General features: G+C 41.0%; 1 protein-coding gene across 1 annotated transcript in view; it reads left to right on the top strand.

Moving 5' to 3' along the window:
• The window catches only part of MRPS11 (mitochondrial ribosomal protein S11), a 24,955-nt gene extending 5,219 nt beyond the window's left edge, over positions 1-19,736 (top strand). Inside the window, exons 3-6 of the mRNA XM_018568447.1 lie at positions 1,631-1,729; positions 7,397-7,526; positions 17,323-17,388; positions 19,307-19,736. Coding sequence (XP_018423949.1) covers positions 1,631-1,729; positions 7,397-7,526; positions 17,323-17,388; positions 19,307-19,414 — 403 coding nt within the window. The 3' untranslated portion in view covers positions 19,415-19,736. The remainder of the gene's footprint in view (positions 1-1,630; positions 1,730-7,396; positions 7,527-17,322; positions 17,389-19,306) is intronic.
• Positions 19,737-24,206: the final 4,470 nt, after the last annotated feature.

Here is a 24,206-nt window from a genome sequence, read left to right as displayed (position 1 = left end):
CCTCACTATGGATCTGGGCTGCAAGGCAGGTGATCATTCACAGCAGATAACTGTGCCTGGTACACAGAAAGCTTCTGTTCCTGTCTTCAGAACTGCTGCTGGGATTAGCCTGTGTACATTTCTTTTGCTGTGTTGGGATTTTGGTAGCACTAGAGTGTCCTTTAGGGTAGGACAGGGTGTCCCTCTTTCTTCTTTCCCCATATTTGTTTCTCCTGTGCTCATACCAACCTGTCCTGATTCTTCTTACTAGTACACATGTAGAAAACAAATGCGCTTCAGCGGCACCAGAATCCAATCACCCTAAGTAAAGATGTGTCTATTGTAGCAGGTCATTCTCATCCTACATAAAACCATGTTATTCTCCACCTACCCTAAACCATTCTGTAAAGTATACTGTACATTAAAAAAGCTGGTGGCTGCTGAATCCTCTTTGATAATAAGGGAGTTTATAGATTAAATGAGAACTGAATCTGCTTCCAAATAGAGCCCTTTGGCCCCCAGCAGTTGCTTTACCAGTTCACCTTGGGCAGAAGAGCAGGAGGAATCCACTGGTGATAGTTCAGCAGAGGAGGGAGAGACGGTGGACCCTAACCAGAATGCCCATGGACCCACCAGATCTTTATTCTTTGGAAGAGGTGGAGGAGATGTATCTACTTTTTAACCATTATTTTAATCTCTAAGCTAATTTTTTCAGAGGCCCCCAGGGCCAATCTCAACAAACCCCTGAATGCTAGGATGCAAAGAAAGTAAGCCTTTAATAGAACAAGCCTAAGAGTGGACTCCTCTTAAGCCTGCTTCCAAAGAATATAAATGGCGCTGACTCTTGAAACTGTCTCAGTTCAGCCAACAGTGGGTCAAAATATCCCCCAGCCCTTTCATTGTCCAGGATCATGTCCACTGTTCAGACAATGAGGGCACATCTTTTAGTGTCTCTCGGACAGGTCAGGAGGTGTCTCAGACCAATGACTGCCTCTATTCAAGTGGTCACCTGGGCACAGTTACATTACAGAAGGCTACAAAAACCTCTCCTGTGAAAGTGCGATCATAACCCAGATTTTTTGGAATCCCTAGTCCTTCTTCTCCCAGCAGTATATCTAGACTTGGCCTGGTGCCTCTATATGATAGATATTTCAGCCAGAAGACCTTAGAAACCGTTCAAACCAGTAAGGATTACAATGGCAGCGCCTGCGGTTGGGGACTCATGCAAGCAATGAAAATACTTGAATTTGACCTGGTATCAGTCTCCTGCAGTGGCCTCTCTTCATCCTTGTAGAGAGTGAGAGATGGAATCAGTGCAAGGAGTCACTCAGTTCATGTGCTGACAAGAAGCATGCTGATAAGAAGAGAGAACAGAGTGAGAGAGAGATGAGCTCATCACTGTGCTGCTTCTCCTGCCACTGTCCAGTCACAGTTGTAGTTCAAGAGATGGACAGCCCTGTCTGGTACTACAATGTATTGACAGTCCCCACGAGTGGCCATTTCTCTGGCAGTTCAAGAGATTCAGAACCATCCGTATGATTGTACTCTTAAAGCAAACTTTGGCTAAGAAGCTTAATATAATCTGTATACAAGTTGTAAAGTTTAAACAGCCTTCTTTGTGATATTTTAATTATTTTTTGTATGTTTACAGCCTGGTTCCACCTGTGCCTGGGGAGTCCAGCCCTTTGCGATGGGGTGGTATAAAGTTTGAAGAATTGCCAATTGTCCATATAAAAGCCACATATAACAAGTAAGTGAGAACAGTTCTATCAGTAGTAGTAAGTCTATATTGACCATCACATTAGAATGTTTACCTTTATTACATTTGAAAGATTAGTGATGTATCTGTTACCGGCTGGTGGGTCTAGTAATCTGTGTCACCTACTAATCTGTAGTTGTAATTTGGGCACCGTAGGGCATGTGTGAAGTGATGTGAGCCTGTCCTCGCTTCAGACTTCCTTACCAATCGCGTAGGTGAGGTTAAAAAGTGATATGTGAAGTTGGACATGATCAGAAGTTCACAATCCACATTAGGTACTTTCAGAAATGGTAAACATTGAGTGTTTCAGAAAAATTATTCAGAAGTGTAACTATAGTTTAGTTTTGGATAGGGGTTCTAATCCTCCATTATCCTCCATTACTCTATCAGGTGTTACTGCCATTGGAGGTTCCATTGGAGAGGTTACCTCATTTCCTCTCCGGTTAAACAGGTTGTCCCTAGGACAGGAAATGAGGGGCAATCTCTAATGGCAGCGCAGGCAAAATAATGTTTTTTTCTATTTTGTTACATTCAGCAGAAGATGTTTTTTCTTTTGCAGATTTTTCTCACTTCCTGTCTAAAAAAGTGTTGTCACCAGAACAGAAAGTGAGTGAAAATCTCTCTAACGGAACCCCAGTAAAACTTGACAGGAGTTCTAACCTTTCCCTTTTTCTATTCAAAACTAAGAAAATAGCTATAGCTACACTTTCAAAATAAAGTTGCCGACCTGTTTGTTCTGGTATAAAGAGCCTGGATTTGCCAACTGTATGTTGTTTGAAACTCTGCATATGTCATTCACATATGTCAAACACATCCCAGACTTAATGCTATGCTAGTGTTCAGGTAGTTTCTATTTTCCTGTGTTCCCTGCAGCACATAGTTGTTTCTCCTGCCATATCTCCACATCACTACTGTAAACTGTATCAATGTGTAAGTCAACAGCAGGAACCACTGAACCTTGCAGGGGACACAGGAGATCTCCCAGAAGTATTGGTTTCTGCAGAGTTTGGGGTATGCTACAGATCTATGTTCAGTGGTGCAGACTGTGGTAAAGCTGAGTATTAACATGATCCTTTCATGGCAACATCTTTATTTGGGAATGTATTTAAGCAACAACGTTTGATACTCAATATTTTAAACAAAACTCTCAGAACAAGTTCCCTTCTGCTTGTTTCTGTTACTCTTAATACATATTGCTATCAATGGAGAAACACGCTAGGCTTACTGGGCTACCGAATGACTGATTAGTCTAACTGTGGAGGCTTAACAAATGAACCAGCTATTCGTGTACTTTGTAAGACACTTGATGAATTCACTAATGATTCCAGTGTATTACAGAACATTGAGTTTTGAACCTCATGAAGTCAAGCTTTCAGTTTGGGAATGTCAATTTGTTATTGAATCCCCTGTATTATCAGCACAACTTTTTAGGTGAATCTGCAACAGAAAACAGTAGAGAAATGTTGAGTGCACACGTGTATTGGCTCAGAAAAGCTTTTTGTTTTTAGGAAAAAGAAACTTGGAGGGTCCCATTGCTGACGTCTTCTGCAAATTGTAGCGATTCTTTGAATAGTTTGAAGCACTAACCCAGAACAAGTATGATATGTTGGTTCTGACTTTAGTTTACTGAGACAGTTTCATCAGTTGGCTTCTGGGGTCCTAGAGTCATTTTTTTTTTTAAATATACAGTGTATACAGACTTTTAAGGTACCTCCGACTGTGCAAGCCTTGGATACCTTGTCTGTAATCTTTTAGAGCCTCTGCTAGATTGGCTTTAAACACAGAGAATCTTTAAGGATGTTTGCTCTTTACTACTCCTGACTTCTCTGAGAAAGATACCAAATGACGCCAGAGGAGAGGTGGGGGGAGGAGACATTTAATTTATGATCAGCGGGAAAATAATTCAGTCAGTATATTCTCAACTTGTTAAGAGAAGGCTATTGGCTAGAATTAGCAGTTTTTTTTCTTCCTAACAAGGCTGGAGGATCAGAGAAAAGCAGCGTTGCTGGAGAATTGTATCCAGTCTCTTGCCTCTCAAAGTGGTTGTTCCCATTCCTGAGAATCGGCTTTATCAGGGATTCTATCCTCATGTTTTTCTGCCCAAACAAGGAGGGAAGTTCAGGATGATCCTACATTTTTGATCTTCAAGAAGTTCAGAATGGAGAGTATTTATTCCGTGCTGAAGATTCTCCAAAAATCAGTGTTTATGGTCACCCTGGACAGCAAACTTTCAAGCCTGTTATCTGGTGATTTTTGGTGTTTGGCTTTCCTCGTGCACTGGTGGAAGTAGCCCTACTGTACAGTTCTAAGACTACCTGTCATACCCTGGTTACATGGTTCTTGGTGTAACCTTCATACTCCAACCATACAGTTCTAGGAGTACCTGTCACACCCCAGCTTTTCCTAGATGATGCCTCTCTGCCATTACCCTAACTGAAGAACCCTGGACCAATCCAACTGCTCTCCCCAGTCTGGCAGGATGTTTATTTGGGATAAAAATTAAATAAAAAACATTTTATATGTGACTACAATAACACCAGCACTGCATAATCCGAGATGCTACAGCCATTACTGATGTGTTACATCGTCATGTAGATGCTGGTGTGCTAGAAGTATTCAGTGCATTCATGTGATGGTGCCTTTTATTGTTGCTGATGTTTAATCGGAGCAGTCGGTATATTCTGCTTCAATGACACGCACTTTATAATGTCCCTGGCTGGGCTAATGGCCCTGGGAACAGTAGGTTTTGTCCATGAGCTGGAAGCCTGTACCTAGCAGTTAGAGGGACTGTAGGCTCTCTGATTATGCAATTCTGGTGTTCTATAACCTGAGCAATAGCTAATCATCATTACATTAGAAGTACCTTATGTTGCTTTTAGCATTTTAGTGTGCTGTACATGATGACCTTTTGATGATTGTCAAGTTTTCTGCATTTAGAAAGACTGGATTGGTTTTTCCTTAAAACTGTCTTCTATGTTAGGAACCCACATCATGTCACTGTATATGATATGGTGGATTTAAGTCTCACATTGTCTTAATGATGGGAGATGGCAGTGTTCAGCAAACACATGGATGCCATCTCAGTCATCAGGCTCAAGCTGAGCGCTGGTGTTCGTCCTTCTGGGCCCGCACACCATGCACCAGTTAAGTGAAAGGTACCTAATGAATAGCAATCAATATTGTTTGAATTGTGAGCAGCTGTAATACATTTGTCTTGCCATGTCCTGCTATGTAATGCCACCTGCCATGCTGGAGAGGAATGGGGAACGGTCTGCCTCCCTGCGTTCTGCACAGCGTGAGCTGTTGATGGAATACCTAAGTGTTTAATTGAAATGCATAACAAAACAATGAGATTCTACAAAGGAAAATATTGGGTCCCAGTCCTGTTTTTCTTCATGGAAGTTCAGAATAGCTCCCTGCACAGTTCTTACAGCAAATGTTGCTTTTGATATGGTGGAGGATTAGTATACAGTCGGGTAAAAAAAGAAAGTACACCCTCTTTGAAATGTCATGTTTTTACATATCGGAACATAATAAAAATCATCTGTTCCTTAGCAGGTTTTAAAATTAGGTAACTACAACCTCAGATGAACAACAGATGACAAATTATACCATGTCATTATCTATTTTACAAACATATAGCCAAAAAGGAGAAGTTGTGTGAAAAACTAAGTACACCCTTACTGCTTCCATAGGAATTAAGAGGTAAATGGTAGCCAGGTGCTGCAAATCAAATGCCCTTGAATAATTGATAATCGGCAAGTGTGACCACCTCTATAAAAGCTGAAGTTTTAGCAGTTTGCTGGTCTGGAGCATTCAGGTGTGTGTTTACACAATGCCATGGAGGAAAGACATTAGAAGTGACCTTAAGGTGCCCAAACACTGGCTGAATTTCGGCTGGTTTTTAATATACCAGACGAAATTCCCACAGTGTGTGCGGCTGTCGGCTCCCTTTCAGCTGGCATTCCTCAATCAGCTGATCGAAGGAGCTTGCTGGAAAATCTTTGTACGGTCAGAGCTGGCAGCCAAAATGCTGCCCGTTCTGATTGGGTATTCTGACAGGTGCCGGCGGCACCTGTCAGAATACAGTGCAAACAGTGGGATTCCTCAATCGACACGTGGTTTGTGTTGATGGCGGAATAGCGTTAATTTATTTTTTTGTTCAGCCCATGGGTTTAACAAAAAAAATTGATAGGTGTATGGCCAGCCTTAGAGAAGCAATTGTTCTTGCCGCATTATAAAGCCATTTCCAAACGAAAGAAAAGTCCATCATTCTACAGTGAGGAAGATTCAAGTGGAAAACATTCAGGACAGTTGCCACTGTTCCCTGGAGTGGATGTCTCCAGACCAGCCCGTGCAATGTTCAGGGATATTGCAAAACACCTCAGAGTTACATCTCAGACTCCACTGGCCTCAGTTACCGTGTTAAATGTTAAAGTTCATGACCGTACAATTAGAAAGACTGAACAGGTATGATTTTGTTTGGAAGGGTTGCCAAGAGAAAGCCTCTTCTCTCTAAAAAGAACATGGCAGCACAGCTTAGGTTTGCAAAGTTGCATCTGAACAAACCACAAGACTTCTGCAACAATGTCCTTTGAACAGACCAGACCAAAGTGGAAATGTTTGACCATAATGCACAGCGCCACATTTGGTAAAAACCAAACACAACATATCCGCACAAACACCTCATACCAACGTTTAAGCACTGTGGTGGAGGGGTCATGATTTGGGCTTGTTTTGCAGTCTCAGAACCTGGGCACCTGGCAGTTATTGAGTCGACCATGAACTCCTCTGTATAACAAAGTGTTCTAGAGTCAAATATGAGGCCATCTGTCCGACAGGTAAACCTTTTCAGAAATTTGGCCATGCAACTGGACAGTGATCACAAGCACACCAGCAAATCTACAACAGAATGGCTGGAAAAGAAAAGCATCAAGGTGTGGCAATGGTCCAGTCAAAGTCAGGACCTCAACCCGATTGAAATGCTATTGCAGGACCTTAAGAGAGCTGTGCATAAACAAATACCAGCAAACCTCAATGAACTGAAGCAAAGTTGTAAAGAAAAATGGGACAGAATTCCTCCACAACGATGCGAGAGACTGATAGTTATACAGAAAACGATTACTTCAAGTTATTCCTGCTAAAGGTGGTTCTACAAGCTATTGAATCATAAGGTGTACTTAATTTTTCCACACATGGCTTCTCCATTTTGGCTTTGTTTGTAAAATAAATAATGACACAGTGTAATATGTCATGTGTTGTTCATCTGAGCATGTATTTACCTAATTTTACGACCTGGTAAGGACCAGCTGATTTTTTATTAGGTCCTGATATGCAAAACCATAACATTCCAAGAGGGTGTACTTTCTTTTTCACATGACTGTAAACTTTAAAGGGAGGCAGACACTACTGGATAGATACAAGAATCAGAAAAAATATTGTGCTTTATTGTAAATGTTTAAGCAAACTTCTAAAACATCTGTATTTCCAATTATTTAGCACTAGCACCGTGGTTCATGCCATTACTTTACCTAGTGATGTTATGGATACCTCCAGCATCATTGCTTTTTGGGGGTAATGCCCTTCTGCAGCTCTAATGGTTCCAATCTGCATATCAAATGGATGTACTTACATGTAATGTGTACTTTTATGTTGCAGCACACATATTCAAGTCACAAGCTTTGACAACAAGCCTCTAGTGCGTGCATCGTGTGGTACTGAGGGCTACAAAAATGCCAAGAAAAGCTCCACAGTAGCAGCCCAAACCACTGGGATTGCAGCAGCAACGGTAAGTCTTAAGTACCAAGCTTAGTGGGTGGAAGTTCCTGGAAAAAAAGTGCATTTATTGTTCAGAGAAATCCTTCTTTCTTCCTTTTTTTTTTTTTTTTCTTTCTTGTTTTGGATCAGAGAAGTGATGCGCTACAGGATTGTCAGACTCTTTGATTTTATAGTCCTTGTATTTATAGATCACATCTCGCTTAAAGCCAAAGTAATCCTAAAAAAAAAAAAACTGCTAGAAATTAGATTTTTTTTTTTTTTTAAAGATTAGACACTTGAAGTCACTTCCGCCCAAGAAAACAGCTGTTTCTAACTTCTTGCAGTGGTTATATTTTGTGTACACTGTATGGCGCATGTGCCATGCTGTGTACTATCCCGGGTCCTTCCCAGCATCTGCAGGATACCAAGGATTAGTTACTGCATCGCAGGCAGTCTAGTGGTTGGACAGGACGACAGGGACCTGGAAGAAGCAGAGGGAAGATATGGCAGCGGCGATGGACGGAATGGCGCTGAGAGAGCAGATCAGTCAGCGCTGGAGGAGAGAACACATTTCAGGTAAGTGTGCCATAATGTGCAAGCATACTTTTGGTTGTAGAAACTACTTTGCCAGTTTCTATGGGTTTAATGTGCAATGTGAGATGTGAACATCAGTAAATCTTTGTAATATGTGTACGCTTCCCCATGTTTCCAAGTATGAAAAAATACCAGTTGATCCTGCAAAAAATCTAGTGAGCTCTGAACTTCCAGCTAAAAACTCTACGACAACAACAAAGGAGAAAGGGAGGGGTGTTCTATTATCCAGTAAGGAAGACAACACTGCTTAAGATTTCACTGCAACAGAGGTAGCATTGCTGGCTCACTACTGCATGGTAGGAGCTAACTTGATTTGTTACATTATCAACAGGTACTTGCAGCATTTTTAGCCACTTTACATTTACAGCCAGTCAACAGCCTCATTGTTCCAGGAGGTCATAACTGCACGTTCTCCCATGGTTGCCTGTGTGCAGGAGGCTGCAGAAGCCAGTGCTCCTGCTGTGGGAAGCAGCAGCTTCAGACACAGAACCAATTGGACCAGCTCCGTGCCCTGTGATTTTTGTGATTGGTTATCACAGCAATCACATGGCAATGTTTACATTGCCAAGCCCCCACCCTTCCTCTTCTATCAGGTAGGGGAGAGTAAAGGAAGCAATTAATGGATAAGTCATCATTCATTACTTCTTGGTGCAACCCCTTCTTTAAAAAAAATGTGGTTATTAAATACCACTGAAAGAAAACTCTATATGCCTCAAAATATGGTATAAAATGAGTTTAGGTACAATGTTGCATGACAGAGTAATTCTCCGTCAAACTTTCACAGCATTGAAATCTGACAAATGGCCGAGCGGGTTTAACGATAAGGGAAAGCAGCAAAGCCACCAGGTCATTGCACATTCTGATTTTGGCCCAGTTGCGTTGTTGCCTGGATCTGCTTTTTAAAACGCTCCTTTTCATAACTGTACATGCCCCTTGCATGGGTAACTCATGCACTGCTTCTGCAGCCTCTTGTAACATGATAATGCAGTTTGTAGTCACACATTGATGTCTGCGGGGGAAGCTGCAGTAGGCTCAGAGGCCAGTGTTTGCACTTCTCATCTGTAAGCAGACTTCAGCAATATGGACTAGAGTAGACTTAAACTGGAAACTTGCAGATCAAATTGGATTCTCCTAAGTATTTAGGTGTAGATAGTTGAAGATGGGCACAGTTTAGAAATCCAGGCAGTGGTGATTTATGATGTATGATTCTCTGCTGATTAGAAAAATCGTCGGGTATATATTCAGGAGGCTAAAAAAATAATAATTTACTGATTTTTCATCCGGAATTTCTAACCATTTAGCTCATCGCTGTTGCTGAAGTTTGCACATTTCCTGCCAAAAGCTTGTTTAATGCTACAGCCAGCATTCCCATTAGGATCGCTGTTCTGTACTCCCATAGTGGAGCTGAAGGTGCTGTAAGGCCAGCAAGAAAGCAGCTGAAAGGTTTTGACAAATGCATTGCAAATGTTTACTGAGGATGATTGTCAGTCTCTCATTTAAAAGCTGTTTTTACAGGTATTAGAAAAGCCAATGTTGGATTTTTCATCCAGTGGGCAAATAATCCGTATGAGATCTTTAACACCAAGTGTACCTATCCTTTTGGCCCCTTTTAAAGTTTATTTCCACTTTTGCAGCCAAATTGGGATAACACCTATTTTATATATGTTACATGTTCCCATTTACAATGCTTCTTGCAGTTTAAATTGCTTTTACTTGGGTTAAGGTTTCTTGGCTTCTTAAAGTGACACTAAACTCAGGAGTTAAATCTTAAAAATACATTTTTGTAAATAGTTAAGGTACTTGAATGTATCTTATTTGTGCATAACTCGGCTGTAGATCCTCAAATCATCTCTGAATTGGTGTTGACACTGTCCTTCCTTCTGGAGGATGGCTACTTTTACTCCCCATGATCCCTGTGTGTGTTGTAAAGTAGCCAGCGCTCCAAGCTCGCCCCCGGGATGGACTACAATCTCTGTTTAGTTTACTATTTTGTATTGAGTTTGTAGTCCATCACAGGAGTGAGCTTGGAGCGGTGGCTACTTTGACACAGTAGTGTCAGCACCAATTCAGAGATGATTTGAGGATCTACAGCTGAGTGATGCACACAAAAGGTACATTTTTGTTAGGAGTTAAATCTTAAAAATACATTCAAGTACCTTAACTAACGAGTTTAGTGTCACTTTAAGAATTAAAGTTTCTATCTGGTTTCTCCTTCTTTGTAATGTTGGGGTTGTGAGGGGTTTGCAGTGTATGTTACTGAGAGTAGAATGTGTCTCCTTTTTTGCATATATCTACTGCTAGCAAGCAGAAGATATATGCAAAAACATTTTTAAAAAAAAGGTAAAAACGTACCTGTGTCTCCATCGCTCACTCCTGGCTGTAGATCTGAAGCTTCCTAAGCAGCCAAGCAGCAGGATAGGAGCGGCACATGTGCAGTAGTGATCATCGGCCGGGAGTGGAGGTGAATGCACTCAGCCATGAACCTGCACGTTGGGCAGACACCGTGGGATATGAGGAGTCTGCGCTGAATCAGAGACCGGTACCAGCGCTGGAGGGATTGCTGAATACAAGTGGAAGGAAGAAGATGATCAGATCAAGAGGCATCATTTAAGGGAAGTCCTTGAAGCATCATGAGCGGGGGGTGGATTTGTGACTTTAATGTCACTTTAAGTTTAATGAGGGAAACGCAATCCACAAATTTTAGTTAAGTCTTTCTAGAAGGATAGATCACTGTGAAGGAGCTCAGAAAAATCTGGATTCAGTCATGTTGCTTGCTGCAAAAATACATCTAAAAGGTATTTCATATATTTATTTTTCCCGTGATGCTCTATGAATGGGAGCACATAAACATAGGTCTTCCCAAATTTGATGGCAAAAGTGGAAATACACTATTATTATTATTATTATTATACAGGATTTATATAGCGCCAACAGTATGCACAGCGCTTTACAATATAGTGCAGACATTACAATCACAATACAATTCAAGACAAGATGGTAAGGAGGGCCCTGCCCCTGAGGGCTTACAATCTAAAAGGGAGGGGGAAGTGATACATGAGGAGGGAGCTGCGTGGGGATGAATTGTTTGAGAACGTGATAGTCGAGCGGTTAGGTTGAGGTGGGATAGGTTTCCCTGAAGAGATGAGTCTTTAGGGATCGCCTAAAGGCAGTCAAGGTGTCCCCCCCCCCCCTCCCCTCCTCCAGAGATGCATACTTACCGAGTTCTGATGGGCCTGGCTTCTGTAGTTTATTTACATTATGGCCATGCCTGTGCAGTACACCTCCAAAGATTTCTATGGGGCTATCCCCCAGCCAGGAGACAGAGGTATATGAGCCTTCAGAGCTCATTAAGCATCCATCTGTGGAGTGAGAGGGTAGGACAGGTTAGGCCAGCTTAAAGGGTCCAAAAGGATAAGTGCACTTTGTTTTAAAGTGCAATTATTCTTTAAACAATTAAACTGCAAGGTCTTATGTTGCCCACCCACACCCATCCTGATTGATAAACACTCGGTGAACACTACTAAGATAAATAACCTCACCTACAACCTGGCTTCTGGCATCTTTCTGTGGGCACCGGTGACGTTCTCCCAGGGTCCTGGGAAAGCGTAGTATCCCAAATAAGTATTGTGCAGGAATGCATTCATACAGAGATTGCGATTGTAAGTTTTCCCAGGATCCCTCAAGAAGGCCCAGTAATGCCACCCGCACCAAGGTAATGCATTTTGTTATATAAAGTAGTACTAAACCCTCATAATGAAAGCAAATCTCTCTCTTTAAAATCTCTATTTTTTTAATGTCTCATCTTTAAACCTATGATTTTATGTTTCTGGGTGCAGTGCTCTGTGCACACTCCCTGTAACTTCCATACAGGGAGTGTGCACAGCTTTTCTTATTCACGCCTGCCACTGGCACTACATGATTCCTTGCATACATTGCTAATGCCCATATGCAATGAATCACAGGTTTTCTACTGATCATTCTACCCTTGTGTCAATCAAAGTCATGTGAGTGAAGAGTTAAGCGGGTCACAAGTCCCCATCTGCAGGAGAGTTACTGTGTTGCGTGTGCAGAGAGAGGCTTGATGTTGATCTGTAGCCCCAGGTGGCGGATTGTGCACGTTGTGGTGACTCCACAGGGACCTTGTTAGTGAATGAAGCCACAGCAAAGGAGTAAATCAGGTGATGGAATTAATGAGATCACCGTGGAAGCAAAATGAATGGGCATACAGTAATGCAAGTACCAGTGGCTGTGTGATAATAGTGTTGTGTGTTTTTATGGAGTCTAATAACTGCAAGGGAGAAATGAACCATGCATTTTCATGCAAGATCTGCTTTAATGTTTGCTTTAATAGAGAGAAAAAAAAAACGCACTTGGTAATCTCTCAACACTCATGGAGAAATAGGAGGGTCAACAGGATCTAGCTGTGGGTGAAGTTCACGCAGATCGACATACACTTCAATAGGATCTTTTTGTAAAATTTCCCTCTAATCAGAAAGCTGCTCCCTTCTTTTTTTTTTCCTCTAATGTTTTGCTTAAGAAGAGCCATTACTTGTTGCATTCACTCCAGGCCAGTTACCGCCAGTTTGGGTTATTTCTCACTAATAATGTTAGAAAATTGGAATGATTACACCGGCAGCTTCCACTTGGTGGCAGCACCAACCCAGTGTTGTCAGTAGCGTGGTCCAGGCACTGTGTAGTCTGTTTTCTTCTTTCCTACAGAGATTTCCCAGCATGATTAGCAGCATCGGCAGGTCACAATGTTTCACTTCACAAAATAAAACTAATTAGGACAAGCCTGTGAAATGATAAACCCATCAGAGTTTTCTGTTCACCGTTACATAAAAGGCCTTTGTGACCTCTGTGTTCACTGTTACTGAAATTATTATTTTATGCTACCCTTGATATGGCCTTTTCCAGCAGCATTAATCAGCAATCGTATAAAAAAAAAAAGAGATTCTAGGTAATCCAGAGAAGGTCGGTGACACTGGCAAAATATTTGTTTTTTGTATTGCACATACATGTAATTTCATTTTTTAGGGCTTGGGCCGAATAGACATAATTCACTAATGTAACTCCAGTAATGGAAATCTGCTGTCACATATTGCTTATAGTACAGATCACTGCTATAATTAAAATGTAATTTTTTATGTATATATATATATTTTTTTTTATTTATAATTTGTATTCCCATATGCTGCCTATCCAAGCATTAACTTGTAATTCTAAAATATATTCTAAAATATATTAAAAGTAAGTTTATTTTACCTTTCTCCCCATTTGCTTTATTTGTCCTCATGTTCTGGACCTGGGTCTTTATCTGCTTTTGTGTTCTGTGTTTATAGGTTTAGACATGTAGCAGCTGAATTTGCCCACACTAGTCTTACATCTCACTCCTGATTTATAATATTGTGCATAGAGCATAATTTCTAAATAAACTTTGACTCTAAGAATCCGCCAAGGAATTGTGGCAAGTTCAAAAGAAAGGAAATAGTGAATTTATACTACTGATGGAGTGGTTTAGTTTGTTTATACAGTTGTATTATTTGCTGGGTTTTTTTGCACAGCATTGTACAGAACACATGTAACCGTTCTCATTAGTCATTGCCCCTTTGGGTAGAGTCTCTCGTCAGGTGTTATTAACCTACCAGCATGGTTTTCACATTGCGGGAGGAAAGTAGATTTGACAGAGGAGTTCTGCAAAAATGCAAGGATAAATATAAATTTCATGCAGATGCCATTTCTGTTTGTGTATTTGAATACATGCACATTTTATCTAACTTTATGCTCCGACAGCTCTGTCCACTGTGGAACTCTACCCAAGTGGTCATTGCTTTTAAGCACCTTTTGACCAATTGTAACAAACTTGGATAACCAGGAAAGCTGGTAATACGCCTGTTTCCACCTCATGCGAGTGTGCTTTCTTGTGCGTTTCAACACAGCTGAAGGGTCTACCCCTGGTATAGAGCTTAAGTTGCACCTTGTTTTAGAATACTGTGTCCAGTTCTGGAGCCCTCACTTACTGTAGGGAATAAAAGCTGACAGGAAGACTACAGGAACATAATGTGTAAAGTAAGGATGCACCGATACCACGAGTACCGCTACTTTTCTTCAAGTACTCACTGATACCAATATTATTTTTTTTAGTGTCCTATGGCATTTTTTCTAAAACAATACAGACTAATGATTTTAGGACATTGGTGGAGCGCCAGGGCCCGGACACAGCTGCGATCCAGGTAGTTCTGCCACTGACTCCAAGCTGTAAAAGAACTACACATTTCAGCAATACATCTTATAGCAATGCAGAATACCACCAGCTATAGAGGACTACAAATCCCCGCAATACATTATACAGCAGTGCAGAATAATATGGAGCTACATAATCTACATGCAGGGTCTTTCCAGGGCTTTCTGCGCCCAGGTGCGGGTCAGCCGGGGGCTGCGTGCAGGGTTTCACCAGGGCTGCCTGTGGGTTCTCTCCAGGACTGTGCGAGCAAGTGCAGGGTCTCACCAGGGATGCGTGGGCGGGACTCCACAGTGCTGGGTGGGTGGCAGGAAGGAGGAGAAGTGTGGCTGGCTGGCACTGTAAACAGGTGCTGCAAGGTCCCCAGCAAGTGCGGGACCTTATGGCAGCCTCTTGTGTTTAGAAATGTAAACCGCCGGTATTAGCACTTGGTACTCGTAAAAATGCCCAGTATCGGCACAGATATCGGTATTGGTGCATCCCTAGTGTAAAGCCTTGAGGAAAGTAGGGAAAGGGTGGACTTTGACTGAAACCTTTCTTTGTATTAAGGGTGTGGATAAAGCTCAGGAGGCAGAATATTTAGTATGAAGTTAAGTTCAAGAACACGGGGACTTGACCTCAAACTAGCAGGAGGAATGTCCAACACTAACCTTAGAACCTTCCAGCAGAGCTAGTGAGTCAATTAAGAGTAAATTAATTTAAACATGTTTGGGATTGGTCTATACTTGGGAAGACAAGTAAAAACAAATGAGAAAGACTTGAACTAATTGGTCTCTTTTTACTGTTACTTATGTGAACTTTAAGGTGATGCAGACAGTGGTCAGCTGTGACGGTCACTGTAGGGTCCCCCCTGAAAAACGTTAAGTAAAATCAGATGCAATACCAGGGGCAGGGTTTTTCTGAACCAATGAGTACTATGATAAATATAGAATAATGTTATCCATGTTGCAGTGTGCTAATGTGATCATTCCTGGAGCTACAAAGTGACAATTTTCCATTCAGCATCCTTTACCTTATTAGACAACCCCTAATCATGAGCTTTTCCTATCATAAAAACAAACTCCTTCAGGGAAGCATCTCATAATTGGCGATAACAATATATCTGAGTTCTTGAGGGCCATAAACAGGCCAGGACCTTGTGATGGATAAAGCCATTTTAGTATTTGGTGAACCACACTTTTTATTGAGTTGTTGCTTTCTGCTATCAGAGTATTTGTTAAAGTGTGCGAGGATCCCAATCCTGAGGTCAGGGCCTCCTTTATTATACCATTAGTCAGTGCATTTCAAACTGTCATCTTGGAGAAATGTTCCTTTCACTTCTGTGACACCCATTTAAGGGTTCGGTCAGTGTAGGTTTAGTGTAAACATGCAAAGTTAGATCCAGTTCAGACACTGCATTCCACATACAGCCCGCATCCACTAGCCCTTACCATGACATCTCGTCCCACTGAACCAGCCTCTCATTGTTTACATATTGCCATTTATTCCCTGACTGATTTACTTTTGTTTAGAGGAGCAGATGTCCCTAGAGAGAAAATATGCACTTTAGAAGAGTGCAGAGATTTACATCAGGTCCATTCTTCATTATTTAGTGAACGATGGCCTCCTTTCTGTGTCTCTGTCGTCCCTTTAAGAGCCACAAAAGGGGAAATTTTTTTCTTCATGTACAGCTGTGTAAAAAAAAAAGCGTATGTGTATGTATGTCTATATATATGTGTGTGTGTGTGTGTGTGTGTGTGTGTGTGTATATATATATAAACGTACTCTTCCTTAAAGGTAGACCGACTGATTAAAAAAAGAAAAAGATTGTTACCTATAGGATCCAATCAGTCTTTAGTGGCTATTTTGCACCTGCATTGGTAGAATGAGAGCTTCTTGCTAGGGGCAGATTTATGGTCCCCACATTTAAAATGAGCCCAGCTATATTTAAAACCAGGATCTGTTATAATTGCAAGGACAGGATTACAGGAACAATGGAAGGAAGAAAGAAATGTGCGTCGGATTGGGCGGTATTGAGTTTTGACCAGTAAGCGTGCTGCTCTATATTGTTGTCTGACATGCCTGTGAATCTAGCACTGGAAATACGATGAGACATAGGGCTGCACTGAAAGAAGCTGTTTAATACCTTGTCACAATGGAAATGACTGGGCTATTTCAGAGCTTCTACACACTCTAGAAAATGGCTTGTCCATTTCCATAGTGTTTCTGCTTTTAGAAAGTGTTGAAATTTGAATCGGCTGACAGTTCTGCTTTCTAATACCTTCCGTAGTCTTTTATCTCCACGGGAGCTGACATCTAGTCTGTCTACAAAGTTGTCTGGGCTCCAGCAGGTGTTCGTGTTTCTACACGCCGTCCAAGTCTGACCGCCATTCACTTCTTCAGAGAAATCTGCATTGCATTACAGGAAAACCCTAGACAGTTTATTCTAATGGAGAGGGCACACGTGATGAGGTTTATAACCTGCAAGTAATACAAAGTGTACAGACAAAAAAGTGCATCTATATTTAAAGCATACGGCCCTCTTCGAGGCCCCCCTAAGCCATTTAAAAACAATGCATCTTTCAACTTGATGGTCAGTAGGTGTTCCGTTAAAAGGCATTTTAAGCTTATAGATTAGTAGCTGGCTGTTCCATTTGTTCACGCTGCTACCCCTGTGGTTTAATTCGTAAGCCATGATTTTCCCTTCCCAATTTTCTCCCTGCTTGCCACGCAGTATTTGTTGTATAATTGTTTATTGCTGCCTAGATCGGTATGGATGTTTCCTCGCAATGCTTGGCCATCTTCTGCCTTTTTACCGGTGTGTGCGGAGTGTTGTGTATTCCTGTAGATGGAATGCACGGCAAGTTGTGACAATGTGAAAGCGCACGTGCTGAGATTCCGCACTCGTTAATTTAGTTCAAGCACCTGTGTCTCATTTGATTGTTGATCTTTCCATGACGTGCTTATGACCCTGCTTTTTTTTTTTTTTTTTTCTTTTTCTTTTTCTTTGCAGAAATCTGTGAATAAAGGTGTTTCTTTTGTGAGAGTTGTAGTGAAAGGCATGGGACCTGGAAGAGTAGTAAGTATGGACTTTTTAAACCGTTTGTGCACTCTGAACTTATACTTCAAATACATTATCTACAGGAAGAACCTTTTATTGTCCATAGTGGCGTGTTAGCTTCTCGCTGTTTGGTTTTCATTGCAGTGAAAGGAAATAAGCCTCCACTTGTCATGTGCAAGAGGAACTGTTCTTCCTTTAGACATCTTTATACATGAGGACCTTAGTTTAACGGCCAATTTTGTGTGTGTGATGACTGAAAGGTTTTTCTTCCTAGCTAAGCATTGCTCAAGCATCATTCAGGTGTGTTGGACATTTTGGAACAAATAGAAATGCATGTAATGATTTTACAGGGTATAATTTACACTTGCATTTGGGTGCATTCAGTTTAACTGGGTTTAGGGAGAAAAGAGAAATCCGTGGTTTCAGGGGGAGATTCGTTAATCTGAACAACGCAAGTACATTTAAGTGCAGGAGAAAAATCTGGGAAGTATAGCCTTTGTTTATAGTTCCAGGATCAATTTCTCTTGCGTTTTAAATAAAACAAAAGCTGGGGCCCGTCTGAATGAAGCATTATTATACTCTTCGGAAGATGGTGTCTGCATTTTACCTTTTTCTAAATGCTTATATGTTATTTGTTATCTAATCTATGCTGTAAGTACAGTATACTATATTTAAAGTGTATCCTGTATAATAATATTTGCCCTCTAGTAACCAGAAAAACAATAGTAGAGGGGACATTTTCCAATGGCGAAGCCTGTTCTGCTAACCACTATCTACAAGAAGATTTTTCTCCCTTTCTGTTCTGTCTTTGGGAAGAGAAGTGTAAAGAAATCTCCTCAACAGGACACAGACAGCAAAAACAAAAAAGACAAGGTTTCTAGTATTTGGCTAGAGATGCATTCTAAATTATAGTTGTAATCTAGATAGTAGATAGAAGAGTTAAATAATAGTTCTGTCTCTGGATGAATCCTATTTTATGGAATATCATATAGCTGAAGGATGGTGTTGGTCAGTGTTTACCATCAATAAAATGTGAGTTAAAAAATAACCAGATCTGGGCCCGTCATCGGTTGTGTCCTGAGAAGCCCCTTAAAGGAGGATGCATGTTAGGTGTAAAAAAACACATGTTGCACACGTTTTCAGGTGCTCCCATTGAAGTCTGTGAAGCCATCTACTACTTCAAACTACAAGCGACACAAAACTTGGTTGTGAATGGCACCAATAAAAATAATAGGATTCAGGAGACTTAAAGCAAACCACTTTGGTGTGAATGGGGTCCATTGTGCCCTAAGCCAGGATCTCTTACACCTAACAATACATTTTGAAGTAAATATAGACTGACGTGAACTTAACAACCTACCTGGGTAATGACGGACCGAACTTACGACCAGTCGTTATTGTACACTGTAGGAGAACTTGGGTCAAGCTCATCTTGTGTCACACTGTCTCAGTATTCACGACTGTACTGTACATTAGTATTTACAGCATGCAATCCTAAGTCATGTACTGTATGTTAGAGCTTATTTCCTTTTTCCTCGCTTAGCGACCAATTTGCTTAACAACCTTGTTATAGGAATGGAATTTGCAGTGAATAGAGACTGACGTGAACTCAAGTGTCCCTGTTACTCTCCAAATTATTGAGATTTGACCTACAATCCATTATGTACATAGTTTAATATAATCTGTAGGATGTAAATAGTACGGATTTATTTATTTTAGAAGGTTTAATCAAAAGGAAACATCGGTAAAAATCCTATATTGTTTTACCAGGTTTAGTGGAAAAGCAAAAATCTCCCCCAGACCATTGATCATGCCTCTAAATAACCGAGCCTCCTAAGAACGCAGACAGATAACGAACTAGCGTGATAACTTGTTATCGGATAATTATGAAGTGATATCTAATTATGTGTGGTGTTTTTTTTTTCCTTCAATGCAGCATGCCATCAAAGGGTTAACAATGGGAGGACTGGAAGTGATATCCCTTACTGATAATACACCCATCCCACACAATGGCTGCCGTCCACGGAAAGCTCGGAGATTGTAAACGAGAATGTTCTAGAATGGCTGAAGCGCAGCCTGTGCCGTTACTGTAGACACTAAATGGAAGAAGCGGCTCATACAGCTGCACGGTGTCAGGTCATGAAGTCATCCCTTTATGACAAGATTTTTTTTTTCTTTCTTGTATTTAAGGCTGTTTGGAAGCACTCTGCAATATGGTTAATGCGTGCTTAGAATGGAAGGCGGAGAAATAGATTTTGTTGAGACCAATTTTTTTTTCACCTCGCTTTTAAGATGCCTGTAATAAAATGTCACAAAATGTTTGAGCTTACCTTTTGTATGCCCTGTACCTCGTGTGTTTTCTCTTTTTCTTCCATATCCTTGAAAATGTACACAAGAATTTGTATTCTCTCCAAAAAATTACAGGTAATATAAATCACCATGTTTAAAATCAGTTTTGCAAACAATGGCAGCAGAGTTGTGAGAATCCATTGTAAATATAGCCAGAGCCAACAAGAAATAAAGCATGAAGTGTAAAATGGGAACGCTTCAACTGAAGTTTCAAATTTGTCATTTTTAACCATTTTATACGACTCTTCAAAGCTGCTACATTTTAAATCTGTCTGATTCCTAGAAGTGACACAATCTGTAGGGGGAAAAAACATACTTTGAGGGATTCGGATATACAAAAACTTGTTGAAATCTTTTATTAACCCAATTCTTTCAGACAAAAATTCTACACCTTCTTAGACTTCTTTCAGATTACAACATGACACATTGTGTAAAAAATAAATGGAAATCAACCAGGCATCAGGGTTGAGGCCTTGTTCACGCCAAGCGCGTTCCTTGAGCAGAGCAGTTACAGACCGGATCAAAACTGCGTCCAATGTATTCCAATGGTATTTTGGGCTCTAGTTCACACCGCAGCGTTCAGTTCCAGAGCATGTAAAAAAATGCAGCAAGCCCTATTTTACCTGCTCTGGGACTCATGCAAATGCATGCAAACGCCCTGGAACGCATTGAAAGCCCATTTTAAACTAAACAAATATATATATATATTCTTACCAAAAACAGCTCGGAACGCATCAAAAACGCGGTATTACACACTGCACTGCGTGTGCAGAAACTCATGCAGATCCTGTCTGCATTTGGTGTGAACAAGCCCTAAGGCCCCATTCACACCTAGGCGTATTGTAATATGCGCGTCTGTCACACGGTTTTTTTACCGCGATTTGCGGTAAAAAAGTTGCGCGATTCCAAAGGCTACTTGGCAGTATCCAAATGGAAAACGCCCTACAAAACGGCCCAAAGTAGTCCCGGGACCTTTTCAGGCGTGGGCCGTTTTGTAGGGCGTAAGGGACGGGCAGAAATACGGCGAGGTGGGAACGAGGGCATTGACTACAATGCAATTTATATTTTTGACCGTTTTGTAGAGCGTTCGTCGTGCGTAGAACGCCCTACAAAACGGTCAGGTGTGAACGCAGCCTAATAGTTGCTTGTGATCCGATAAATATTTGTTACTTTATTTTCAACTCTACTGAAGTTTCAAATTTGTCATTTTTAACCATTTTATACGACTCTTCAAAGCTGCTACATTTTAAATCTGTCTGATTCCTAGAAGTGACACAATCTGTAGGGGGAAAAAACATACTTTGAGGGATTCGGATATACAAAAACTTGTTGAAATCTTTTATTAACCCAATTCTTTCAGACAAAAATTCTACACCTTCTTAGACTTCTTTCAGATTACAACATGACACATTGTGTAAAAAATAAATGGAAATCAACCAGGCATCAGGGTTGAGGCCTTGTTCACGCCAAGCGCGTTCCTTGAGCAGAGCAGTTACAGACCGGATCAAAACTGCGTCCAATGTATTCCAATGGTATTTTGGGCTCTAGTTCACACCGCAGCGTTCAGTTCCAGAGCATGTAAAAAAATGCAGCAAGCCCTATTTTACCTGCTCTGGGACTCATGCAAATGCATGCAAACGCCCTGGAACGCATTGAAAGCCCATTTTAAACTAAACAAATATATATATATATTCTTACCAAAAACAGCTCGGAACGCATCAAAAACGCGGTATTACACACTGCACTGCGTGTGCAGAAACTCATGCAGATCCTGTCTGCATTTGGTGTGAACAAGCCCTAAGGCCCCATTCACACCTAGGCGTATTGTAATATGCGCGTCTGTCACACGGTTTTTTTACCGCGATTTGCGGTAAAAAAGTTGCGCGATTCCAAAGGCTACTTGGCAGTATCCAAATGGAAAACGCCCTACAAAACGGCCCAAAGTAGTCCCGGGACCTTTTCAGGCGTGGGCCGTTTTGTAGGGCGTAAGGGACGGGCAGAAATACGGCGAGGTGGGAACGAGGGCATTGACTACAATGCAATTTATATTTTTGACCGTTTTGTAGAGCGTTCGTCGTGCGTAGAACGCCCTACAAAACGGTCAGGTGTGAACGCAGCCTAATAGTTGCTTGTGATCCGATAAATATTTGTTACTTTATTTTCAACTCCTACATTGTGGCTGAAGTTTCACATCTGACTTCTGAAGAAAGTTGTAGATTCAAGCACTAGTAAGATACAATTGCAAGCAAGGGTTTGAGTTTTTAGAATTACTATGGGAGGCGCATAGAATTGCTCTCTGCCCAAAAAAACTACCAGTGCTTTTTTTTTTACAGAATTGGGATCTAATGCATCTGACATCTGTAGCAATTTAGTAAACACCAGCTCTGACGGTCTTGTATGTTAGATAATAAGGTAGGGGGAGGAGCTTATACAGACACACAGACATAGGATATTTCATCAAGCAGAGCAGTGTCTGCATATAAAAATAGCTACATCCCCCGAAAATGGCATTGTACTCTTAGCATGCAGCTGCTACATAGATGTATTGTACAGTAGATGCTATGGAGAAGAATTATTTTGAGTCCATAAGTACGATGTCCTTTTCTGTACAGCTACTTCATGTAACAACTTACCTGGTTAATGGCCAGTCGAACGTAGGACTAGCTCTCCGGCTAGCCAGTATTGTACACTGTATGAGAACTTGGGTGAAGCTCATCTTGCATCACACCTTCTCAGTCTTGCTCCCGTAGTTGGTCAGTATTCACTACTGTCTTGTACATTAGTATTTACAGTGTGTGTGTGTGTGTATATATATATATATATATATATCACACACCGGGCTGGTGCTTGACTATTATGTGCCCTAGGCAAGACCGGCGCAACCCCCAATTCCCCTCCCCCCGTGCTGCCCCATTCTGCTGCCGGCAGCTTCCGCAGGCATGTAAGCAGCTGGGAGCAATAGCCAGACTGCTCTTGGCTGTTTTAATTTGAAATATCCAATAGCAGACTGGCTATTGAAACCCCATCCACTGAGCAGAGGAGTGGACCTGAGAGAGAAAGTAGTCTCTGAGTTCCGCTCCTCTGCTCAGTGGGCAGGGGCAATAGCCAGCCTGCTATTGGGTTTTGCAATTTGAAATAGATGGGGGGCGCCATGGGGGGATGATTGGTCATGGCTGCGCCTTGGCGGCTGCCTAGTGGTTGCACCGGCCCTGTGTGTGTGTATATATGTGTGTGTGTATGTGTATATATATTTTTACAGTATGTAATCCTAAGTCATATACTGTATATTAGAGCTCATTTTCTCTGGTATTAATGACCTAATCGTAGGAACGGAAGTCGGTCGTTAAGTGAGGAGTGTCTGTAATCTAAAAGGGCAACAAGGCCGAAAGGAAGAAGCCAAATAACAACCTACTAGTGTGTTTTGTGAATGTGTGTATACTAGTTTAAACAGCAGGACAAATGTGCAGAACCTACTAACGCCCAGCAGTTACTGCCCCGGCAGGACTGTAATACTGCAAGGTAAAAGTGCTTTACGTGTTACCGATGATGGTCGCTACGCTGCTCTATCAAATAATTATCTGGCCCCACTGTCTTAAAATATTGTAATGCTTCATTTCATAAGTAGTAATGGTTCTTTTGTTAAATACTATGCAGAAACACTTTTTAGTGGTAGCTTTTAGAAGTAAAAACAAAACCTATGACCATAACATCATAGAAACTGAATGACTGTTTCATGTGTACACCTTCAACAGCCACAGAAAGGGCAGCCAGCAGCTCTGTGCTTTTACATAGTTGCAGGAAAACTTGGTGACCCCTAGTTTTCTATTACATTATATATCACTTTTCAGAAAGATTTACAATTGAGGCCAGGTACTAAAGTTTCATTGAAACAAGGTAGAGTAGGCTGCAAGATTTTCACTGATGAGTTCTATAATTGTATGAAAGCTCAGAGATGTAGGGAAAGTGTTTTTGTTACTGGCAGTAGGGGCCAGTTTAGAACCAGGCAACTTTTAAAAAGCCTTTATTGAAAAAATAAATAAAAATAAGCTCCAAAAAATCTATAGTTCCATCATTTTTTTTTTTTAGGTGCAATGTCTTTGTGTTTTTGTATGTGTGTGTAGTAGTAGTAGTGGTGGTAGTAGTAGTAATAATAATACATTTATTTATATATATATATATATATATATACACTGAATGTCTGTTCTATCAATATGAAAAGAACTCTGTTTAGCAATATGCCCTTTCATAATGTAAATGTCAGTTTTTCAGCATTTCTTGACCGTTTACACAGTACATCACTTATGGCTCCGCCATTTGCTGAGCAGAATAACCTTTGGCTTACGTGCATGGCAAAAATATAAACTGTACATTGTAAATAAATGGAAAATTCTTTAAGTGATGGCACCTAAGTGGAACTAAAAATACAGAAAATACCTTGGTAATGGGTTACTTTTTTTTTTTTTTTCCCCCCTCAGCAAAAGCTGTAG

This window comes from Nanorana parkeri, unplaced genomic scaffold (assembly GCF_000935625.1).
Source record: "Nanorana parkeri isolate BGI_ZX_2015 unplaced genomic scaffold, ASM93562v1 scaffold1189, whole genome shotgun sequence".
Taxonomy (NCBI): domain Eukaryota; kingdom Metazoa; phylum Chordata; class Amphibia; order Anura; family Dicroglossidae; genus Nanorana; species Nanorana parkeri.
Note: the sequence above shows the minus strand (reverse complement) of the source record. Positions and strands in the feature narration are given on the sequence as shown.